The sequence below is a fragment of the Nipponia nippon genome, unplaced genomic scaffold, assembly GCF_047370975.1.
Source record: "Nipponia nippon isolate SJK-2023a ecotype South Korea unplaced genomic scaffold, ASM4737097v1 scaffold_5, whole genome shotgun sequence".
Lineage (NCBI taxonomy): Eukaryota > Metazoa > Chordata > Aves > Pelecaniformes > Threskiornithidae > Nipponia > Nipponia nippon.
In genome coordinates, this window is record NW_028262369.1 from 41,516,954 (window position 1) to 41,529,575 (window position 12,622).

At 42.1% G+C, this 12,622-nt stretch overlaps 1 protein-coding gene across 1 annotated transcript in view; it reads right to left on the bottom strand.

The window, feature by feature from the left end:
- The window catches only part of PLPPR5 (phospholipid phosphatase related 5), a 252,420-nt gene that overhangs the window by 86,190 nt on the left and 153,608 nt on the right, over positions 1–12,622 (bottom strand). The window contains exon 9 of the mRNA XM_087730605.1: positions 1,506–1,694. Coding sequence (XP_087586731.1) covers positions 1,506–1,694 — 189 coding nt within the window. The remainder of the gene's footprint in view (positions 1–1,505; positions 1,695–12,622) is intronic.

Consider the following 12,622-nt stretch of genomic DNA (forward strand, 5'->3'; position numbering starts at 1 on the left):
GACTGCCAACCCAAAATGTCATGGTGATTTCTCTGACGTAATCATCTAGCACCCAGGAAATGAATGGAAACTACCAATCCATTTTGCTGACACATATTAGGAAAGAGAGATGCTCATCATGAATATCTGACATAATCTTTATAACTTCCCGAGCCAAACAAAAGAAATAGAATTAAAAGCAAAACAAACATCACATGCAAACAACAGAAACACCATCAACAAAAAAAGACCCTTTAAAATCTCAATGGCATTTGGGGGTTCAAAAGAGCAAACAAACAGGTAAATAAAATGGTCAACTAATTGATGTTAAAATAAAAAGGAAAATGAAACTAAATGGCTACATAACATGTTTTGCCAAATGATGTAGTTCAATCCCTAGGAAAAAAGAACAAAGTCTCAAATACTAAGCCTGAGCTTGACCATGAGGCTTTATGTTGGATACCATCTGAGACCTCATGGTGCTACAATGCAGAAGGGAATTGTGTCTGGGATTACCATAGTATCATCTCGATGAAGCTTTCTCTTCTCATATTTTTTATATTTTCCTGAAAAGGAATTAATCTGTGAAACTAATAGTTACTATCTTAAAAGGCCTCTTATTGTATATTTTTTTATTCTAATGCTTACAGCTGATTAAAATAAACTCTTCACAAGGAGTTTCTGTATGTGTAACTGTGCATGCACCCAGTGAGTTTTATATATAATCCATCCCCGATGGTTAAACACTTGCATCTCATTCCCTCTCAGTCTTTGCTGCACAGTATGGTCAGGGATTATTAAATGATGCTAATGCCCTTGTTATCTGACAACAAACAGTACATTCAGCAACTTGAAGGGAAGACATCTCACTGCTTTTCCCTCTTAGCTCTTTTCCCCAAAACCCAAAGAAAATCAATGAAATAAATCTCATTTTAGATACACCTATTTAAACCTGACTGACAGAAGATCATATTCAATTAGAGACACACAGGTTTAGTTTGCACACACATCAGTAACTGTCACATATGGAGACAACTAAATCAAGCAGAACTGCTCCCTGTTCCTTGCAGATACCAGTTTACTTTCAAAAAAAATAAACTCACAGAGGGGTTTTCTAATTAGTACTGAGTGAAATTATTAGCAAGTGGTTGCAAACAAGCAGCTTTCACTCAGGTTGCCCATCTACCTGCAACCGACACACGTCTCAAAAAATAAGAGATTATTTTTACCAAAAGGAGCAGAACGGGGCTGGCAATAGAGGCACAGGCAGTTACATAAATCGGGGCTAAAAATAAACTCCAGAGGCGCGGGCTGGGCAGCGGTGGGGCCGGGGCCGGGGCAGGGGCCGGGGCCGGCCGGGCAGCGCTGCCCGCCGAGGCCCGCGGGACCGGGCCGCAGCCCCGCAGCGCCGGGAGCACGGAGGGTCCCCCCCCGCAGGGCCCACCCCAGAGCCGCCCCGCCGGCGGCGCCGCTCCGGCCGGGGCCCGCGGCCCGGCCCGGTCCAGCCCAACAAGTTGCCAGCTTACCACCAGCACGGGCACGCCTGCCGTCAGCGAGTAGAGGAGCACCGGGGGCACGGCGCTGCGGTCCTCCGGGCCCGGGTATGGCTTTCGGTACGCGCCCTCGTAGCAGAAGAAGCCTTGCACGTTGACCGTGAAGGTGTCGGTGTACTCGAAATAATAAGCCAGCATCACGGTCCCTGCCATGATCACCATCTGGAAGTAAAGCATGCTGGTGAGCAGAGAGGGCACTCGCATCTACGTGGGCTCCGGCGGCCGCGGCAGCCCCCCTCCCCGGCGGCGCGCTCCGCCCGCTCCCCGGCGGCATCCACCGCGGGCGGAGGCGGCTCGGCGGTGGGCTGGGCTGGGCTGGGCTGGGCTGGGCAGGGCAGGGCAGGGCAGGGGCCGGCCCGCCGCTCCGGCACCGGCACCGGCACCGGCTCCAGCCCAGGCGCCGGCTCGTTCGGCGGGCGGGCGGGCGGAGCCCGGCGGCGAGAGGGGGCGGCTTCGCCCCGCCCCGCCCCGCCCGCGGAGCAGCAGCCGCCGCGCCGGACCCCGGCCCGGGCGGCGGGGGGAGGCTCCCCACCGGCGGCGAAAGCCAATCCGAAAGTTCCCCGGCCGCGGGACGGCTCCCGCGGCACGGCCCCGCCGCCGCCACTGGCGAGCGGACCCTCCCCGCCTTCCCCCCGCCTCCCGCGGGGCGGGGTCCGGCGGGCCCCCGCGGAGCCGCCACACACACCTGTATGAGGGCCGCGCTCAGCCGGGCGGCTCCCGCCGCTGCCCGCCGCCCCGCCCCGCCCCGCCCCGCCCCGCCCGGAGCCGCCGGCAGCCGCAGCTCGGACGCGGCCGGGCGGGCAAACGGACCGCCGCTATCTGCCGGAGTGGTAAAGGCCTCAAAGTGGAAACACATACTCTTTCGCATATGGATGGCTATTAAAGCAATTAGCGTTTAACGGCTATAAAGAAAATAGGTAGCTGGACACGAAGCTGTCCTCGCCCAGGTAACATCCCAGAGTAAGAGAAGAGTCTGCTCCAGTGCTGGGAGAAATCACACGCACATGAACACAAAAGAGCTCCACTTAAAAATACATACACTTAAGAATAGACGACTGTGTCCAACGTTTCAGCCGTGCCCAGTGCTTGCACAGATTCACCCATGTGCAGGCTCTGGTCTGGATTCCCAAAGCCAAGAGAGCAAAAGATAAAAACTCACTTAAAGGTACTCCCCCACCCCACCCCAAAATGTTATATGGGCGGGAAACAGTCTTTAAAGGGACACCCTAGCTTTAAAGATTCCACTTGGCTTACTTAGTAAAGGCTGTTAGAAATAACAAATGAGATTTGATTGCCCTGTTTTATAACGTGTAATCATTCTTCTAGTGTTGTACTTTGGCTTTAACTGTTCATTTTCCTCCTCTTTCTGGAGAATTTCATTCATCACCAGTGATGTTAGTCTCCGTGCATTTATTTTTAATCGGCCCTTGAAGAACACACTCCTCATGCCTGGAATCCACATCCAGTCTGTTGTTACGTGTTCTTAACACACTCCCCAGAAGCACCTAAACCACGGCATTCGCATTGCACTCACCAGACGTAGCTGGATTGCTCCCTACCGATGTGAAAAATATGGAAGTGAGACATGAGACATCTTGTGGTGAATTCTGCCTAGCACAGAGCTTATTTTCCCCATTTCTTCAGTGCAGTCCAATAGCCATTACCATACACAAAAATCTTAATTTCATCCTGGCGACTGCATGCGAATCCCCCCATTGGTAGGTTATAAGGGCTGATCCAAAGTCAACAGCAGGACTGCAAGGAGCACTAGACGCAGCTCTTCTGCTCTATTTGAGTGGGTGCCCCAGAGAAACACTGGTGGCATATTTATTTCAAAAATTGGCATTGGGGGAAATCAACCTTTTTCCAGTAACCAGCTAATAAAATACTCCTGCATTTTGCTATTACAAGCCAACTTCTATTTATAGATGATACCAATGGAGCTATTGCATATAGGAATTAGAGGACATTAAAAGTCCTGCTTTTACAAAACTTTTTTGAAGCTACTATCAAAATCTCTGAAGGATTTCGGATCATAGATTTTGGAAAAAATCTCCATAGGTCACATAGGCCAACCACCTGCTCAACACAGGTTCCATTAGATCAGGTTGCTCGGTCCAGTCAACTGTCAAGTATCTCGAAGGATGGAGATTGCACAACCGCTCTAGACAACCTGTGCCAGTGTCCAACCACTGACATGTAAAACATTTTTTCCTTATATTAAGCTAGAATTCCCTGTGTTCCATCCTGGGCCTGCTGCCTCGCCTCCTGTCACTGGGAACCTGGAAAGAAGAATCTGACTTTCCCTTCTCTACACCCTGCCGTGAGGTAGATGTAAACAACCGTAAGAAATGCCCTTGGCCTTCTCGTGTTAAGGCTAAACAAAATTAATAATATTCCTGGTGGTACAGGAATACATCTGTATCCTGAACGCTCTGTCTTTTCTGCTGATACTCAAATGCTAGCAAGCATATATTGGCTGCCATTAAATGAAGCATAAGACTATTAAAGGAATGATTAAGGGCATTAAAATGAAGGGAGTTTGTCTTTATGCTTTTCTCTTACTCTACAACAGTGACACTATTTAGGCTCTAACATGTAGCTTCCAATCATGCAACAGGCTGGAATAAATCTATTAGATACAATATTCACTTGTATTACTTGGCTTAATCTAATGCCCGTGCTTCAAATACTACATACAGGTGGACTGGCCATTTAATAGAGTTACAAATCAGAGAATACAGGATTTAAGTCAAAGAGGAGTTTTAAAGTCAGCTTCACTGGCAGTCAACTCAGAGTCAGCTCCGAGTGATCTGAGTCAGCTCAGGTCACTGATGAAAAAAACTAAGCCACGAAAATGTCAGGCTCTGGTTTTCATTCAAAAGAAATGATGCTACATAGGCAAACTGATTGATGGTCAACATGATGCTTCATTGAGGAATTAAGGGAATTAATTATTCCCTTTCTCCAACCTCCGGTTTTTAGAGTAAAGATTATCAGGTGAGAAAAGTAGGCAGGTCCCTTTATTGAATACCAAGGGGCTCAACTACAGAGTAGATGACCAGATGCCAAAAAACTTTAAAGCAGAAGGTATATAAAAATTTCAATGATTTTTTTTTTCTTTGAAAGGTCTGTAAACTTATGACTGTTTCTGAAAATAATGATGAGCTATGTATTTATTTTTATACAGGTAAGGCCTGCTCTGGCGCTGTCGTAATTTCTCAGCCCCTTCTTCCTCTTCTCCCATTTTGAAGAATTTTTTTTTCCTTAGAACAAGTCTGAAAGGCTTGGTTTCTTGCAGCCGATAAAGTTAAGTTCAAATCTGGATTAGCTTCTGTCTGACTTGCACCAGTTAAAAAACCAGACATGCACTGGATGCTTGTTACTGTTCTCTTCATAGAAGCTGACTGTTGCACTATGTAGACTACATATGCTATGGTATAATAACGAAGGGTAGAAATGCTTAGGAATGCATAGGCAAGCAAGCTCCACAAGATGCTTAGAATATTACAAAAGCAAAAAGACAGTAATACCAAATATGGCTTTATTTTAATACCCGTAAACCAATTCCTCTTGTTGCAGATGTGCTTTACAAGCATGGCCTGCACACCAGTGGCTTGCCCTCATGAATATACAGTTAACTGGTCAAGTAAAACCAGAGCTATACTTTTTATTATAATGAACATGATGTTTACTGGCTGCACAGTTGAATATGCAAACATGTATTAAATCAAATAAATAGAAGCACAAGAACACAATCCCCAGTGACTAATGCAGTCAGCTAAATATATTCTGCAATCACAGTATTCCCTGCAGATTTATACCAGTGATATGCAATGACAGCAGAATGGCAGAGAAAAGCCCAGAACCAACAGAAAATTTTTGTTTCAGAAGGCTATTGGTAAAGTTGTCAGTTGAAACTCAGATGACAGACAGACTGGTTTTGCAACTAACTTTCTTGGGAATAGTGTCACTGATGTCAGAGGAGGAGTTCCCCTGATAGTCCTCATAGATTTATCTTGTTCTTTTCATTTGCTACCTAATTTTAAGTGAAATATCAGCTCAAGTGACACAATCTAGAGCAGGGCAGACAAAAAGAAACCTTAGCTGCACTGTTTTGCAATACTTTGAAATCATGACCTTCATTACAGGGAGGTACTTCCAATTCCAAACCAAATTCCCTAACCTTTCGTGTGCCTTTCATGTGTCATTACCACTTATTATAATATTTTCTAGTTATAAAATATTGCTATGGCAAAAGGCAGTAAAGAAACAAAGCCAAGCCAACAAAGCCTTCTCAACGGGAAGAGAAATAAGAATTGATATCAAATTGTCCCACTGTTTTTACCTTTTTGTTTACCTCTTTCATGCTTTATTAGAGTGACAGCAGCTGGCAACCCCATGGCTGTTTCCCTGTTACATCTCCACACTACTACACTAAACCAGTCCTTCCTGAAGGGAATATTGCATCTGTGTTGATGGCACATCAGCAGGGAAGAGACAGAATGAACTAAAATCTTTAGAGACCTCCTGGCTTTATCGAGGAAGAAAATTAGGGAAAGCCCCCTCATTTGGCAAACAGCAGGAGAGAGATTTACTTGTGTACAAACTTTAGAAGAACATTGTATAATACTTAGGTATTTGATGCAAGCTTTACTCTGCCAATATGCAATGCTCTCTTCCTCTGTATTTAATAACAGCTATTGTTAAGAGATAACTAAAAGGACATTTTAATTGTTTAATTAAATTGTTTAATGATATGCAGTGATTTAAGTCCTAAAGCCCAGGGCATTCACTGCTAAAATTTATACTTGTAGGACCATCATAACGCAAGAGAAAAATAATTTTCTAGCGGTTGGAGCATGGCACAGAATCAGAAATGGGGGCTTGCCCAGAACACTTGCAGTATGATTCAAACAAGTTAGGCACCAAATCTAAGCTTTTCATATGGTATTAGTATGTAGTTCACAGACAGAGACAACTCCAGTAGGTGACTAAGCTCTACTACATTAGGGCAGGATGAATCATCCTCTGAAAATATCATTTATTCCATCCTAAGAAATACCAGCCTCTGATGATACCACTTGCAACAATCATGAAGCAAGCTTTGATGACGAGCTTAGACTAGCACCCTTCTTTTAAAGGGCTCTAGTGAGATGTGATCAATTTTACTCTTAACTTTCCCTCGCACATAGCTAAACTAGCTCCAAAATAGGAATTATACTTTTCAAGAGTTACACAGGGAGAAAAAAGTCAAATTAGCAGCAGCATAAGCATTAATATTGCATTTGTATTGCAGTATTATGTAGAGCTAGACCCTATTCCCACAGAAGACAACACTTTGCCCTGGTAAGCTTGGGCACCTCATACAATGCAGTGCAAGTATAAGAGAGAGTGAGCAGATGGAGATGAAACAAATGAGGAGGAGGACAAGGCAACAATGAAATGATTGAGTTTGATATAATGAGTAGCCATCACAGCACATTAGTTGCCTAGTCAGTGTTTACATCAATAAGATAATTAATCTTCTTAAAACTGCTTGCTATCTTCAAATTAAGAAGTATTATTACATGCGAGTTCTTCATAGGTTAGAACAGAAATTTGGGATGCCAGAGGGACACCATGTACCTACGGCCTGTACATCTTGAGAACTGAAGCCTGAATTAGCATATCTACAACTATCCTGTCAAAATAAAAAAATACAGAACATAGTTTTGTCAATGTGAAATGAAATGAAACACTGATATTTGAAAGCTCAAATAATGATTATTTAATCTTACCTCAGACAAACTTAGGAAGAAGTCTACCACTTAGAAAATTATTACCGCAGCTATGAAGTTCTCTTCATTGGTAGACACATTTTCAGTAACTGCAATGTTATACAAACTGACTGTAAACTTGGCAATCTTTGGCATAATTGGTTCGATAACAATCATACGAGTAACCTCAGGATTTTGGAATAAACTTACTCATCTCATTCACCCAGAATATCATCATTCTTATCATTTCTTTTGATGAAAGAAACCCCCTTCCCGAGGTAATCAGCAATACCTTGGAAGATTGATGCAGCAGATTACTGAACAGTAGCTGACAGAAGCAAAGCACTAGACTATTCATGGTGCAGTAGTCAAGCAGAAAAAAAAAAATAATCTCACAGACCTGCCCTGTGCAGTACACTGTATGTATCTGTACAGCCGGTTTTGTACAAAATCCAAAATTAGTTCAGACATTTGTACAATGCTTGAAGGTTTTACAGACCAATCCTAAAACTCCCTTTACATATTACTGAATTAATTTAACTCATTTGAATATAGGAGTTTGCTGCATTTATGATTTGCCTTCTCTTTTGTACCTTCTTTATTATAAATGGTGAGACTAAATACAATTTATCGGCTAAATATTCTGTACAGCCATTAAGGCAATGCACTTAAAAGTAAATGTTTGCTCACTCCTCAAGATTCTACATTGTCAGTATAAAACTTCCATCAGTCTGAAAACACAGAAGTATGAAGGAAGGAAATGGCCAGCCCATCCAGCCACCTTTCTGTGGTTACTTATGCTCTCACCCACACCTTAGCCGCATATAGGAACTGGACTCTAGCAGTCCCTAGTTACACATAGCGTAAACACATTGCTCAAAGATCTGTGTGCAACAGCTGAAGTTAGCAGAGAGACAGAGATAAACTTCTGTTTTAACTGAAGGAGACCTTGTTCATTTGCAGGAAAACTTGTGTGAAAAATCACGCGCTGTCTGCTGGCAGCATCGATGTTTTATCGCCTGGTCTCTACCTGGATGAATCCACCTTCTCATTTTTAAATTCCACACTTAAACAGAAGCGTGACTAATTTTTAGCTCTGCACACTTGCCATCATTATCTTTTGCTAATTCCATGACTGGGGAATAAAATATTCTGAGATACTGAGGAGGGGAAAGGTAAAACCATCCAAAAGTGTGTAAAAGATTAGACTGTCACTTTGGCATGGGACTCCGCATGGAATTGTGAGGTCTTCCTGCCAAGACTGAGGATTCCTCAATTCAGGGGCAGCTGCGTAGTAAAACGTGCAGAGTTATCTCTTTCCATACCCAAGCTTGGCCCTTAGCAATTGTCTCATGAACAGGTAAGGTATACAAGACTCCAAAGATACTTTCAAGCACAAGTCTGCACATAAGATTAAATTAACCCACTTACTAACTTTCTCTCAAAAGGGAAAGACAAATAGGCTAATATCATAAATAATGCACCATAATCACTGCATACTTCCAGCTCTGGTTATCGTTTAATGTATGCAGCTCACCCTGGCAGAAGTCCAATACATCCTCTGTAACAGTTTCTGCTGGATAAGCTCACACACAGTTGTGCGGTAGAACTACTTATGTTCTTACAAATTATAACAGACATTTCTCATTAGCATTACACCTGAAATCCCATTCCCAAGTTGGATATTATCCATTACTTCATAAAATTAAGATGAAAAGCGTAGAAAGAGCAAGTTCAGGATACCTTTAGCCAGTGGTTCAATGGAGAATAAGGCAAAAAAAAAAAAAGCCCACAGAATTTACCGAACAGAATTACAGACACTATTCATTGCTACCAGGTAACTGTTCAAGAAAGCTAGAAATAGAACTGATGATTTTCTTAGATTACTTTGAAAAATTTAAATACTAAAAATATTTAAAGTCCAATTCATAATACTTATCACCCAGAACCCAGCTCTTCTGTACGCCGGGGTAGCCTTCAGCATTCACTATCCACAGAGCTACAAGAAACACAGGTTTCACACATTTCCATTCCCAACCAAGCCGCTGAGGTTACATTCATGTTTTCACAACATCCTTTCTCTGAAAAATGCCTTTTCTTTTGTAGCTTGTTCATGAGCATGCAGCGAAGACAGAAAACTCAAGAAAGAGGAAAACGTAAAGTCTAATGACAAAAAGTAGTCAGCCACAAAGACACAAAGCGTTCATACAGCCCTGTGATACCGCTGCGAATGACACCGTCACCAGGCCAGTGAGGACACACCTCACAGGAATTTCCTGCACTGGTTTGTTTCACACAGCCACAATTTTCATGCCCGCTGCAGGACAGACGCCTCTGCGCTTTCAGAAGCCCCCACCTTCTGCAGAACACCACCTCTACACTACCCCTTCTGGCTACAAGGCTCAGCCCAGAGCAGGACTAAAAAGACAACCTTTGTTTAAGGCATTAGGCCTGCTCACACTGAAGTTAGTAAGGGCATTTCTCTGGATGACTGGATTCCTACAAAACAATCGTTGCAGGAAGCATCCATTTCCATCCATCACTATTCATATACTTTCCTCCTATCAAGGTATCTTCATCCTTGGAGATATCCAAAACTTCACTGACAAGGCTCTCAGGAACCTGACCTAAAATTGAAGTCAGCCCTGCTCTGAACACATGGGTGGATTACAGGACTGCCAGGAATCCCCTCAAACCTACATTTTTCTGTGATTCTGTGAATTACTTCTGATTTACTCTGACCCATAGATTTGCAGTCTTTCGTCTTAATGATTACAATCCATTCTAATGGTGATTCACTGCAATTACTGTAATTCACTTGATTATTGTAATTCATGTCTAAAAATAAAATCATATTTCCTCTAAATTGGTGAATTGGTACAAAGTGAAACTGCCCATCCGCTTACCTGCACTGGTAGCAGCAAAGATATCTCTTAATTTTCCCCTTTCTAAAGCGACAGTCCTATACACATATATATAGGACTATACATATATATATGTATAGTATATATGTATATATGTATAGGACTATACATATATACACACATATATATAGGACTATACATATATATATGTATAGTATATATGTATATATGTATAGGACTATACATATATATACACATATATATACGCGCGCGCGTGTGTGTATATATATGTATATGCTCCACTAAGGTGCTACATAGAACCTGTTACAGGATTGGTCCTTGAGAGGCTACCCCTTTGACGTGGTCATCATTTCTCATCATAATTACCTTCCAGGCAAAAAGTATACTGTCAAGCATTAGCAGGTGACTCAGGAAGGCAGCGAGGAAGGAAATAACGTAAACCATTGAAAAGTCTTTTCTGAGAGACATAGCAACAGCCTTTGCTGCTTTGAGAAGTGAATCCTGAACTGCAAGGAGCAGCTGGAAAGGTAAAGAGCCAGAGTAATAATAAAATAATAAATAAACCAGCTTTTGAAGATCCTTTGTGGTAACTTGCTATCGTTGGTACCATGAATTATTAATAACCAAAGAATTCAAGCTCTTTGCTAAATTAACTTACTTGAGATTGCTTCTCATTTAAAAATATTCTGTGTTTAACAAATTGTTAGGCTAAAGGGTAAGAAATTTATTAGATTAGAATATGAATATCACTGATATAATAGGGGACACTGTCAAATTATTATGTAACAAAATATACGCTTGTTTGGTTAATACACAACTCTTTACTTTGATCCCTGCTTTTGGAAATCCTTACTCATTCGATGCCTTATTCATCCAGCTAGCCAGCTTAACTCCAGACAACCGACTGTACTAAAAGAAAGAAGTGGCAAGTGATCACATGGGAAGAAATGATTAAAGGAGGAAAAGTGGGGCGAGAGAGATTTGTGCACGGGTACATTTACAAAGTTGGCAAGCACATCAGAAGTTGAAATTACAGGTTTCTTGTGGGAAAATGCAGTAAGTGGGGGATTCTGTAGGCTCCTGCCAGAGCAAAAAGATTAAAAGGTAGCAGCTCGACAGCTCACGCAGACAGCTAGTACACTGGTGTGACAGCAGGACAATGTGAGGAGAGCTTGATTATGCATAGGCAGCCTGGCTCTTCGTAGGCCTGGCAGGTGGTAGAGGGGTAAGAAGGCCGTATCACTGGGACAGAATCAAGGAATATAAAATATCTTCAGGATTCATTTGGGGAGAGGATTAATTGATATCTGCCAGAACTAAGATCACTATCTCTTCTCTCTTATGACCGCCTGGTGACTTTACTCTTATGGCCTTAAAGCATCATGCAGTTTTTACACTCTTCACATTGCCAGAAACTTATGTTCTTAGAAGCATATAAGGCTCATTTACTTTGAACTGACTGCTGTGTGGTAAAGCTGTAACTATGAAGTACAACCACGTCAGAAATAGAGAGATATTAAAATATTATTAGTGTTTGGGCTTTCCCCCCATTAAGAATGCTGTTAATTTAGAGAAATTAAAATCAGTAGGAGATCTGAGTACAGAACATAAGGGCTGCAGAATCAGATTCTCACTAAGCCGGCACAAAAATTAACCTTTGGGAAATGGAGTGGGCAGTTGCTAAAAAGATACAACCATCTTAGGACACATAATTTTTATGGCATTAACCTTTTCTTCATAGAGCAATGCCAATATCCAGCATGCTGAATACTGCTTCTACAGTAACTAGGACAGTATCCAAATTGGATTGAAGCAAATTATTTAGCTTATTAGGCATCCTCATGTCCAGTGTTTAATTCCATTAGGAACATGTAAAATTTCACTTAGCAAAAAAGTCATCCAACAGAAATGGGAACAATATCAGATTTGTCCCAGCTGACCTTGGCACTAGTTACACAGCCAAAGTCAACAATAAGTTTAGGAAAACCATGTATGGTGTATTATGTATGACTCTAAAAAATGCGTATCATCAACACAGGTTTTAATCATGCACTCTCTACTTAATATCTCAACTGCCTTACAATAATGTTGCAACTAGCAACTCCAGAAACAAGGGTAATGAAAATGGGGACACAGAGCAGCTTTTGTCATATAATCTTCCCCAGAGATAGAAAAAAATCTTGGAAGGAGACATTTTCATTGCTGTTGATACACAGCAATTTAATCCTGCACCAGTAGCTGTATCTTACTGGTTTTATGTAATGAATAGATACTTCTACATAATCCTTTCATTTCAGTTTTCAAGAAAAATATCACCAGTGTGGGTGTTTTAAAGAAGTACAGAGTAATAAAGCTTATAAACCAATTGGGATAGTTATGCTATACAAGTTCTTAGAAAATACTTCCAATGTCTAAAAACATCCCTAAGCATACTAAGAATATCCCA